The 12,356-nt window shown below is 38.7% G+C and overlaps 1 protein-coding gene across 1 annotated transcript in view; it reads left to right on the top strand.

The window, feature by feature from the left end:
• Nucleotides 1–12,356, top strand: part of thbs2a (thrombospondin 2a) — a 28,032-nt gene that overhangs the window by 9,725 nt on the left and 5,951 nt on the right. Inside the window, exons 9-17 of the mRNA XM_081350228.1 lie at nucleotides 4,793–4,969; nucleotides 5,155–5,328; nucleotides 7,344–7,471; nucleotides 7,685–7,837; nucleotides 9,392–9,610; nucleotides 10,834–10,941; nucleotides 11,024–11,183; nucleotides 11,422–11,540; nucleotides 11,629–11,863. Coding sequence (XP_081206354.1) covers nucleotides 4,793–4,969; nucleotides 5,155–5,328; nucleotides 7,344–7,471; nucleotides 7,685–7,837; nucleotides 9,392–9,610; nucleotides 10,834–10,941; nucleotides 11,024–11,183; nucleotides 11,422–11,540; nucleotides 11,629–11,863 — 1,473 coding nt within the window. The remainder of the gene's footprint in view (nucleotides 1–4,792; nucleotides 4,970–5,154; nucleotides 5,329–7,343; nucleotides 7,472–7,684; nucleotides 7,838–9,391; nucleotides 9,611–10,833; nucleotides 10,942–11,023; nucleotides 11,184–11,421; nucleotides 11,541–11,628; nucleotides 11,864–12,356) is intronic.

The raw sequence follows: 12,356 nt of genomic DNA, 5'->3' as shown, positions 1-12,356 counted from the left end.
AGTCTCCGCAGACCACGGCTGTGTTTGAAACAGAGTAGAAAGAGAGGTCTCAAATGCAGCTGTCATATTATCTAAACAGCTGTTAAAAATAATGAAAATGGAAGAAAAAGAATCGCTGGTTCTCAGGTTACTTTTAACCAGAATCTCTAAATCTTTATGGGGAAAAAATATTTATTTTGGCTGTTTTTGTTGTTTAAAAATAGTTTTGAGCTTTCAAAGGAATAGTTCGTCCAAAAATGACAATTCACTGATTTAGTCGTGTCATTCCATACTTGTATGACTTCTTCTTCCAAGGAAGACAAATTGAGAAAGTACTCGTTGCTCTTTTAATGCAATTACAATAAAGGAGGTCTGATGCTTTTAAAGGAGAACTCCGGTCAATTTTAACATTGAGCTCATTTTTTTGTACATTTGGAGTGCTGTCAATACAGAGAACAACGACAAAAATCGGTGTTGCCTACACCGAGTTATTCTATTTTTAAAATTTGCACCCTATTGACTTCAATGGGGCAAGTAGTAAGCCTGCTTTTTAGCCTCTTAACATCCTTTAAGTGTCATTACAAGTGCACAGAAAATGTGAGTGATTCCTTCCGAGTGAACACGGGTGAATCTGACTGCAGTAGATGTTAGAGATATTAATAAAAATGAAGTTAATTCAGCCAGCGCTCATACCTCTGTTTACATCCTGTTTTCGGTGGAAGGCCATAGTAATCGATTGTCGAGTTCACGCGCATAGGTTTAGTGCCTATGATCATGCGCGTGAACTCGACACAAAAAAATGTACAAAAAAATGAGCTCAATGTTAAAATTGACCGGAGTTCTCCTTTAAGCTTAAAAAAGATGCAAAAGCACAATAAAAGTGCTCAGGATCAAACAACCCAGGATCATTGGAAAGCTGTACAAGTGGAGTTGTTCCTGCACGTTTCGTGACACTTTAAAAGTGAAATGTCCAGTGAGTGCCACTAAAATCGTATTTAGTTTTATCCGAAACGGATGAACTTGAATCGTGCAACGTTCTATTATGTTGGTTATCGTGGCAGTTTGGAATTGAAATAAAATGGCAGAACATAACCATGTGAAAATAAGTCTTTGTTCATTCGATAATCTGTCACTCTAATCATAATTTGTGTAAAAAAGAATAAAAGTTTGGTAACACTTCTCCAATTCTCACTATTAGTTGCTTATTAGCATGCGTATTACTAGGATATTAGCTGTTTATTAGTACTTAGTTATAAAGCACATATTAATGCCTTATTCTGCATGACCATATTCTATACACAATACCTAAACTTAACAACTTCCTTACTATTAATAAGCAGTAATTAGGAGTTTATTGAGGCAAAAGTCATAGTTAATAGTTGGTTAATGAGAATTGGACCCTAATCTAAAGTGTGAACAAAAGTTTTACTAATGTTCATTTTAGCTGGAAACTGCAGTAAATTGTATGTATAGATACGTTTCTGGAGTTTTGCAAAAAAAAATTAGGTACATGCACGTAATGAGCCCATGTTGGTCACAAATAGTTTATAGTACTATTAGTACTAGTATAAAGTACTTGTATAAAGTAGTTTATACAATTTGTCAATTATATTGGTAATTTTTCTGAACATTTTCTGAAACCATCCACTTGCTTTGTGTGAGGACTTCAGAACACTTTCAATATAGTGCAGAAATCATATAGATCACATTTATGATTTTTTTGCACTTTATGAAGGTTGAAAGCTTCAGTCGCCACTTATTGTAATGGCAGGAAAAAGAGCAGCAACCAGTACGATTTGTCAGAGTTTCTCATTTTATGTTCTTCAGAAGAAATAAATTCAAATGAGTTTGGAAAAGAAAGCATAAAAAAATAATAAGAGATTTTTAATTTTGGGGGCAACTAATCCTTTGAAGTAGGCCATATCAATCAAATATCATTGATTTTTAATGCAGGGCTGAAGTAATATAATAACTACAGAAGCCCCTTGCCAAGCGTTTGAATTGGCATTAGGCTGAACACACACTTAAGCGGTAAGCAGTAATCTACTGGCTGGCACCCACTTACCTACATTTCATCAAATCGGTTATTGCTACTGATGGAATGTTACATCACCTAATTAATATTCATTAGCCATATACTGAGCCTGTGATTTCAAGCCAGTCAATTCCCTTGAAGAATCCAACATGATATTATTGACCTGATTTTGTGGCAGGCGGAAGATTTTGTAACAACATGGGTGTTTTCTTTCATCATCTGTTGTAAATATTTATGGAGCGTGGGCTAATAGACAAACTCCTTTCCATCAGCAAGGGAACGAGCTGGTAGTCATCACTTATGCTCAGTGAGGCTTTAATCAGCGGCATATGGCTCTTTGTGGTGTACCAGTGCTAACTCTGGCTTACGGCTGACTCAAATGTTTTTTATAACTGACAAATGTTACCAGCTGGTATCTTGGACAGCAATGGCCAAACTGGCCTTTGTTACAATTTCCGCGAAAACAATATCAATACATTGAGCTGTAAGGGGTTTTACAGTCAAAGACCCAGAACCAGATATGATGAATGAAGACCCGAAGTCAGAATTATAATAAATTAAAGAAAAGATTTACTGAAGATAGTTTGCAGTTTCATCAGCAGAAGTCAGCTTCAAGACTCACACAGGAGTTCGTAGGCCGCCCCTCTTACAGTTACAAAGATCACAGCAATAAAGATCTTCTTCAAGGTCTAAGCTACGTCCTTGCTTCAGGTTGAATGATTCTCATTGGCTAAGAAATAGATAAACATATAATTTTCCACACATATACAGATAGACTGAAGCATATCTCCATCAATTATGCAGCTGACACTCGGACCCTGAAGTTAGGCACGTCGTGACCTTCCAGTTCTCAGATTTGGGTTGCTGGGCGCCAGCATGTCCAGAACAACAACTCAGTCAATCTCTAATAATGCCAGTGGTTCCTTAACCTGCAATCAAAAAGACTAACACACACACTGACACACAGCTTTTCCAAGGTTGGATTTGGCCAGGCTCTAACTATAAACAGGAGTCTCGTCTCAAAACATCAATATAATGCGTTCTTTCTCTCAAGGATAGCTACACTTTAGTCTAACTGGAAAGTAAGGCTTTAACTGAACTGTGACTTATAGTTGGCAGGGTACCCTAGAAAAACATATATATATATATTGACAAATTCTGTTCTTAATAAAACAAAACATCTTTCCATATTTCATTTCTGGAAGCCGGGATGAATGAGCAAGCACTGTTACTGCATTCAGATATCAAATGCAGACATTAGAGAATACATGAAAAGAACATTTCAGTAATCACACTGGTAACTTCTATAACAAAGTAAAATCTCACAAGCCTAGAGAAGTCATTCAACTCATGTGACATTTAGGGGAAAAATATTGATGAATACCTTGATTATAATCACTTATTACATACACATTGAAGCAGCAGTTTATTCCAAAATCCACACTCTTCAGAGCTTTTTAGATTTATATCAAATTAATTCCAGTCTCTCTGCTCCTCATAATGTGGGCCCGTGTACTCAGACCCATGTGGTCATCCAAAAATGTTGCCATCACATACCCTCATGTTGATCCAATCCTGTGTGAGTTTCTTTCTTCTGTTGAACACAAAAGAAGATATTTTGAAGAATGTTGGTAACCAGACAGTTGATGGTCCAAATACTTCCATTGTATTTTCTTTCCTACTATGGAAGTCAATGGGTCCATCAACTGTTTGATTACCAACATTCTTCAAAATATCTTCTTTTGTGTTCAACAGAAGAAAGAAACTCACACAGGATTGGATCAACATGAGGGTGAGTAAGTGATGACAAAATTTTCATTTTTGGGTGAACGCTCCCTTTAATGCTCATTGCGTCACCCCTGGCCTGAATACACCATCGGGTCTCTCCCATGCTGAATCCCAAAGAGACGATGGGGTGGCGGGTCCAGAATTATGGGCCAGGTGGTCATCGCTTCATCAAGTTTTTGGCTGTCCCACCCTGTGTCATTCCTGGGCTTCATGCCTCTGTACTTACTAATGTAAATGAAAGATGTCATTGTTTGTGTGGGTTTGTTTGCTGCTTTAACACTGCATTCAGGTCATGTCTGAATTAGATGAGTGCACATGAATGCCTCCGCAATTTTGTTTTAGCCCCAACTTTCCGTTGGCTGATTTGTTTTTGTCATTGTTAAGTTTCACTTGTGAATGTTTACTGTGCTATTCATAGCGATACATCTTGCCAGAAAACATTTATTATAATAAACTACTGAAGCAAAGCATTATGTATGTATATCTAATGAATATTCTTTAATTATTAGGCGTAAAAATGCCATAAATTTGCCAATAAAGTGTAAGAAAGAAGAGAGAAATACACCACTGTTCAAAAGTTTGGGGTCTTTAGGATTTTTTTCATGTTTTTGAAAATCTCTTATGCTCACCAAAGCTGAATTTATTTGATCAAAAATACAGTAAAAAATAAGTAATATGTTGAAATATTATTACAATTTCAAATAAGTGTTTTCTATTTTAATATACATTAAAAAGTACTTTATTCCTGTGATGGCAAATCTGAATTTTCAGCATCATTATTCCAGTCTTCAGTGTCACATGATCCTTCAAGAAACATTTATTATTACGTATTATCAATGTTCCAAACAGTTGTGCTGCTTAATATTTTTGTGGAAAGCGTGATAACTTTTTTTCGTAATTACAAACTTAAAAGTAGGATCTTCCACAAGGCAGCATATGCTATTGTATATGGCTTTGGTAATCATGCCAGTTTTCTGAATGTTGTTACAGTCCGACAAGACGGTGGTTGGAGTTTGTGGTCCCCTTGGTCATCATGCTCTGTGACATGTGGAGAGGGACAGATCACACGAATTCGCCACTGCAATGCCCCCGTCCCTCAACTGGGAGGAAAGGACTGTGAGGGCAGCGGGAGAGAGACGCAAAAGTGTGAAGCCAAACCCTGTCCGAGTGAGTGCTGAGAGTCATGCGTTTCTCTTATTTAAACTAGACTTAGTCTTGTGAAATGAGACTGAGGTAATATTAGACCTATTTGCATTGAGTGATCTTAGAATAACACGATTTACATACAGCAATATGTCTCAGTAAACTCAGCTTAATACTGTGATCTTCACTGTACTCTCTTCTTCTCGTAGTGGATGGAGCCTGGGGCCCGTGGTCTCCTTGGGCGATCTGCTCCGCCACCTGTGGAGGAGGAACAAGGACACGAACACGCGTGTGTAACAGCCCTCGTCCGCAGTATGGTGGCAAGAAATGCCCAGGAGAGTCCAAGGACACTGATTCCTGCAACAAACAGGACTGCCCTGTGGGTATGTTACCTTTTCACTTTCTTTTCACATATTCTCACTCTTTGACTCTTTGCCAAACCTTGGACACCCTCTTGTTCCCATCGCTGAGCCACTATTAAACCTTCTGCCTCAGCTCAGTCTGGTGGTTGAAATAAAACTAGCAGCTGCCAAAACTCTCTGTTGTTTATTTAGATGTCCATTTTTATGTTGGCTTTTTATCACAATAAATACAATAAAGCATAAAGGCAAGGATTCAGCAAAGATGTATTAACTTGATCCAAAGTGACAGTAAAGACATTTGTTATAACACTGGCAGGAACAAAAGAGAGGTGGCAGGTGTAGAGCGGATGAATGCAAACAAACAAAATATAAACAAAGAACTAAGAGCTAAGGAACACAAAGTGCTAGGGGACAAAAGAACACAGACCATCTACATGTTGCAGCAAACAACGACATAGGAACAAGGAAACACAAGCGCTGAGTCCGAAATCGCATACTCTCTTGAGTAGGTACTTATTTTGAGTAAGTACTTCACTAACGCTAAAAAAGTATGTTCTATAGCATGAATGTAATCCGGATGTACTACATCCGCTATGTTGTCATTATCATGTGACCTACCAACATCAGTTATGTTGCTTCACCTCCATTCATAAATCCTCTACCATGGCCTCATGGGATAGTAGCCTAAAGTATCCATTGTATGCACACTTCAGAATCTTGCCTGAAGAAGTAGATCATCCAGGTACTTAAAGTACTACTATATAGTAGGGAAGAATGCAATTTTGGATGCAGCCCAAGGCTATTTATTCATAGGATAACAAGGGCTAACAAGGGACAGGTAAAGGTGATTAATCGTCATATCAACAAAAAAGGGTAACTATGAGAACAAACAAGGGAGCTAAGGAAACAAGCGTTGAATTCCAATTGGCATTTCTGCACCCTTGAAGGGCACTTCGGGAAGGGGACGCCATTTGTAGGATCATTCCAAACAAAAGTGAACAACTGAATCCCTTCACGAAGGGCCATTCCACAAGTCCGTTAGCAAAGGGAACATGTCATGTCACAGATCCGCTGCACTGCATTTTCTCATCACTCTCCTCGGTTCCCACCTGCATGCCATTTCCCAATCACTCACACCTGCACCTCATCATCACCGCCACTATTTAAGCACACACTTCACCACAGTTCACGGTCCGGTCTAGTTAATGCCATGTAGACTATTCCCCCTGTCTCCAGCATCTTCCATTCCTCTGTGTCTCCCTCAAGATCAAGACCTTTTGGACTCTCACTTAACTGCTCACCTTATCACTGTCCCTTTTTTGTTCAATAAACTCACTGTTCACCGGCCATCTTCCTCTCAGTGTCTGCTTTCCAAAACAGGTCACTTCAAGGTAGTCATTTAGTCATTTATGGTCATGTTTTGCCCTTCGGAATGATTAGGGCATAGGGATCCTCACTTCCGACTGGAATTTGGCCTAAAGCAAACATAGGAGGTGAAACACAGGAAAAGTGGGAAAAAGGATTACACTTCAAAACAATAGTCCATGACACAAAAATGGGGAAACAATTTAAATAAATGCTGGTCTTTTGAAATTTCTATTCAACAAAATATAACTTTTTAAACAAAAAAATTAAGCAGCTCATCTGTTTTCAACATTGGTAATAATAATAAATGTTTCTTGAGCAGCAAATAAGCATCGAATGATTTCTGAAGAATCATGTGACACTGAAGACTAATAATGTAAGAGTAATAATGCTGAAAATTCACAGGAATAAATTACATTTTAAAATATACCAAAATAGAAAACAAATTTTTATAATCTTTCACAATATTCTTGTTTTTATACTTGTACTCTAAAATTGCCCAAGCTCAAACTTTTGAACGGTAGTGTACATTCACTAATCTTACTGGTAGTTGTTATTTAAGGACCTCTTTTGACTGACATTGTGCAGAACATCTCTTGAGATTTATGAAATGCATATCAATTTCATGAGTAAACTGTAAGCCTCTCCCTCTGCATTCTCTTCTTCCTCAGATGGTTGTCTATCCAACCCATGCTTTGGGGGTGTTGAATGCACCAGCTCCCCTGACGGCTCGTGGGAGTGCGGGCCCTGCCCTGTCGGTTTCCGTGGCAATGGAACATTCTGTGAGGATGTGAATGAGGTACAATGGGAAAGAGATCTGGGAAAAAGCATAATGTAGTTAGGGCCATGTGACAAGCAATTGTTAAACTATATTACTCACAATTCAACACGGGAAGCGTAGCCAAACAAAAATTTTGTAACCCAACAAGTACCAATAAATGTGAAGATTAGTGAAAAATACTTATTTCAAATATGTTTCTAAACATGTCTGTTTGTTTTTTGTGTCCTATAGTGTGACATGGTCCCTGATCTGTGCTTCAAAGTCGTTGAATCCCAGCGCTGTGTTAACACAGACCCAGGATTCCACTGTTTGCCTTGCCCTCCTCGATACAAAGGCAATCAGCCCTTTGGAATGGGAGTGGAGGATGCCAAGCTAAATAAACAGGTCAGTTATGCAGTCTGTGGACAGATTGGATCAATTATTGCACAAGTATTTAAATGTGTTAGTTTCCCGTTGTACACTCATTAGCCTGGCTGAATCAAGTCTCGGGCCGGTGACAGCACGCCTACAGTATGTGCCGCCCACAGTCCGTTCGCTGGCCGTCTGATGCACATTACAGAAAAAACTGGAAAGCACTTTCTCGATCTGGCGAGTTCAAACTTGAGTTATTCCTGTTAAATAGTCTGTACTTATTTTTAGATTAACAAATTCTGATCACAGTGTATACGCACATTTTATCCCAGACAGAAACATAGTGTCGGCCCATGTTCGGGCCACATCTGGTACATGTGGATGTGGGCCCGATCTGGGCAACACTATTTTGCTGTCTGGGATGTTATTTTGTCAAGGTTATTATTTAATTCATTTCTTTTATTTTATTTTGGAATCAATTATTTCATACAAAGCTTCCCTTTAATGCATTCTAAAAAGAAAAAGTATTGTGGCTGTTTGCATATCAGTCAGATGGTATCTTCCTGTCTAATTGGACGGTTCTTACCCAGAATAAGCGGCGCTGTGGACCAGGCATTAGGGGCCAGATTTTACTAATCAGGGCAAATTTAGCGGAAAGCGCAAAGTGGAAAGTTCTGCACATGATCTAAAAATGACGCCCAAATTACAGACAATGCCGGATCATCTCCATAATGACCAACGCAATCTACCAAGAGCAGCGCAAATTACCGTCTGGTTTAAGAAATGCTTTTTTGGGGTGGTAATAATGGTGCAAATTCCAGTAAATTAACGTTACGTGATTCATTTAAATACTCTCCTCCCATAAATTTTGCTTCTGAAAGGGAAACTCCTATACAAATGCATATGCAATAAGGTCAGCCGCAAAAATAACGGTCCACGCCTTTTCAGCGTTCATTTTTCACTGCGTGTCTTTAGTAAATCCTGACAGGGGTTTTGAACTCTAAAAGAGGGTTTGCGCTGGCGCAAGCTGTTATTAAATCTAGCCTCAGGTTGGTAGTCAGAGGTCGTGATAATAGGCTGAATGTGTCAAACTTTTAGAGTAATAAGTATATTCTGAGACATTCTGGACAAAACATGTCAGCTAAATGAAAAAATCTTTGGGCCCATAATGGTGGCCAACCATATGGATCTTGTTCTCACTCTCCCATTTCTCTTGGATTAATAAATTTAGCAGATTTCTTGGAAAGCTGAGTCATTTGCTTTTCTGCCCAAAAGTTTCATAACGTCCACAACTAATAGGTTTGTCACCAACTTCCAACTTGTCTTTCTTTCATCCAATGCCCAAGAGTAGTAAATTGACAAAGGACTGAAAGGAATTGTCTCATATTTTATAGATCCAATAGCTTTTTCAAATAAACTTGTTATGTGCAAATGTGCACCGCTGAAACAAACAAAATAAAAGGAAATTATCAATACACGGCCCTCACAACACTATTCCCAGTTGTCCCCCGCAGGCGACAACCCAGTTCTTTATTCCCCATAATTGGACTGCTATTCAGTGTTGCTGAAGTCTGTTCATTTTTTTAGGTATGTGAGCAAGAAAACCCCTGCAAGGATAAAACCCACAACTGCCACAGATCCGCTGAGTGTATCTACCTTGGCCACTTTAGTGATCCAATGTTTAAATGCGAGTGTAAAATCGGCTATGCTGGGGACGGTCTCATTTGCGGCGAGGACTCTGACCTTGATGGCTGGCCCAATCAGAACCTGGTGTGTGGAGCCAACCAATCCTATCACTGCAAAAAGGTAACAGAGATTTCTTTTCTGTGGCTACAAGATTAAGTTTGTTATAACTTTTGTTTCTGAAATGAATTGCATTTTTGAAAGAAGTCTCTAATGCTCACCAATGCTGCATTTATTTGATCAAAAATACAGTAAAAACAGTAATATTGTAAAATATAATTAGAATAACTATTTCCTATTTTAATACATTTTAAAATTTAATTTTTCTGTAATGGCAAAGCTGAATTTGTCACATGATCCTTCAGAAATCATTCTAATTTGCTGATTTTGTGCTCAAGAAACATTTCTTGTTATCAGTGTTAAAAACAGTTGTGCTACTTAAAGGAACACTCCACCGTTTTTTGAAATAGGGCTTATTCACCTTCTTTCCTACATTTAGATAGGTGGGCAAATGCATTTTTGTCTCAGTGCATGCATTGTTTAAGTTTGACAGGGTCGGCGCTAGCTTAGCTTAGCATAATGAATGTAATCCTTTGTTGCCAGCTAGCATGTCCTGAGTAAAAGTGATATAAAAATTAAAAAACCCCACCTAATTACTTCTTGTGGCCTGCGTATTCACAACGAGTACAAATAGCGATGCAGATTAACACTAGGCGATTTCCTAGGCAGATATTGACTTATATATTAAGGACTATATTAGGGGGAAGCACAGGCGAAGCACTGCTACTTGGGCGTGATATCTCTGCGCCCAAGTAGCAGTGCTTCGCCTGTGCTTCCCCCTAATATAGTCCCAAGTCAATATCTGCCTAGGAAATCGCCTAGTGTTAATCTGCATCACTATTTGTACCTGTTGTGAATACGCAGGCCACAAGAAGTAATTAGGTGTTTTTTTTGTTTTTTTTTATAGTACTTTTACTCAGGACATGCTGAGTAAAAAAAAACGGTGGAGTGTTCCTTTAATATTTTTGTGGAGACCATGATACATTTATTTTCAGCATTCTTTGATAACTAGAAAGAGCAGCATTTATTGTCTTTACTGTTACTTTTGATCAATTTTATGTGCCATTGCTGAATAAAAGCATTGATTACTTAAAAAAAAAAACATACTTTAGCCCAAACTTTTGAACGGTAGTGTATATTTATACAGTGAATCCCCAAATTAATGTAGATCTAGCCCTCTACTGGATAAAAAAACAGATGCTGCATTAGCTCATTTTTAACACATTAAACAGTCCACATTCAATTTCAGATTTTAAAAATAATATTTTTTATCCTTCGTTGTGCAGGACAATTGTCCCAACCTTCCAAACTCAGGCCAAGAGGACTTTGATAAAGACGGTCAAGGAGACGCCTGCGACAAAGACGATGATAATGATGGAATCATGGATGAGGGGGTAAGCAAATTCCTTAATAATATTGTGGAAAATCTTTTTATTTATTTACACTAAGCTTGTATTTGTTTCTCCTGTGCCCCAGGACAACTGTCCTCTGCTGTATAATCCCAGGCAATTTGACTACGATAAAGATCTTGTTGGTGATCGCTGTGATAACTGCCCATATGAGCACAACCCCGCTCAGATCGACACCGACGGAAATGGCGAGGGAGATGCCTGCTCCGCAGACATCGATGGAGATGGTGAGAAACATTCACGCAAATTACGTCAACAGTGCTCATTGTTTGTTTATAGACTTGACAAGCTTGGGTTTCTGTAATGATTAGACCCAGGCTGGGTTTAAACTCAAGCACAGTTTTTAATGTAAATAAATAATAAACCAAAAACAATGCAAATATCTCAGGTGCAAATTTGTTGGATTTCCCAAAAGTTATTTGTCCATTGAACTCTGTGTAATGCTGTTGTTTGCATGTGTTTCAGAGGTTCTGAATGAGCATGATAACTGCCCCTACATGTACAACAATGACCAGAAGGACACAGATATGGATGGCGTGGGTGACCAGTGTGATAACTGTCCTCTGCTGCACAACCCTGAGCAGGTACAACAGGCGTAGTAAACACACGTACCCACAAATAGAGGTATGTTTTGAAGCGTTTTTTAACAAAGTAATTTGTATGTTTTATCAGGCTGACTCAGATAATGACCGAGTCGGGGATGAGTGCGACAACAATCAGGACATTGATGAGGACGGCCACCAGAACAGCCTGGATAACTGTCCCTACATTCCCAACGCCAACCAGGCCGACCATGACAAAGATGGGAAAGGAGATGCTTGTGATTTCGACGACGATAATGACGGAATCCCTGATGACAAGGACAACTGCAGACTGGTGCCCAACAAAGATCAAATAGACTCTGATGGTGAATGAATTTATTGCTCAAATTAAAATATCTAGAAATGATTCTCTGTATTTCTACTGACTGTGAAAAGAAAAGTTCACACACACACACCAGTCATCTGTAACCCGTTCATTTTTGTCTACGTTTTTTTTTTTTTTTTTTGACACATTTTTCTCTTTTGCATTCGTTGAGATTCAGATATATTCACAACTGGAAAATTTCCTTTAGTGTAGCCAGGGTCAAGGAAAATGATGTCAGACTCTCATAAGTTGCAGGTGGTTACTGAAGGGTGCGTGTGATTTGCCCCACTGTGCCGCATTTCGTTAAGGCTAACTGATTTTTTTTTGTGTTGGTGGGAAAATGGAAACCGGTTGCAGCTGGAGGTCGAAGCTGTCAGATGCTATCATACTTCTCCCACTTCATTATATTTAGTTTCTTGGATAGAGTCAAGATGGTTCCAAGGAGAGAAAGTCAACTACTGTAAAAACAGACATCATAGCAAGAGCTGGCATCT

Source organism: Scardinius erythrophthalmus (genome assembly GCF_964197995.2).
Source record: "Scardinius erythrophthalmus genome assembly, chromosome: 21".
Lineage (NCBI taxonomy): Eukaryota > Metazoa > Chordata > Actinopteri > Cypriniformes > Leuciscidae > Scardinius > Scardinius erythrophthalmus.
Note: the sequence above shows the minus strand (reverse complement) of the source record. Positions and strands in the feature narration are given on the sequence as shown.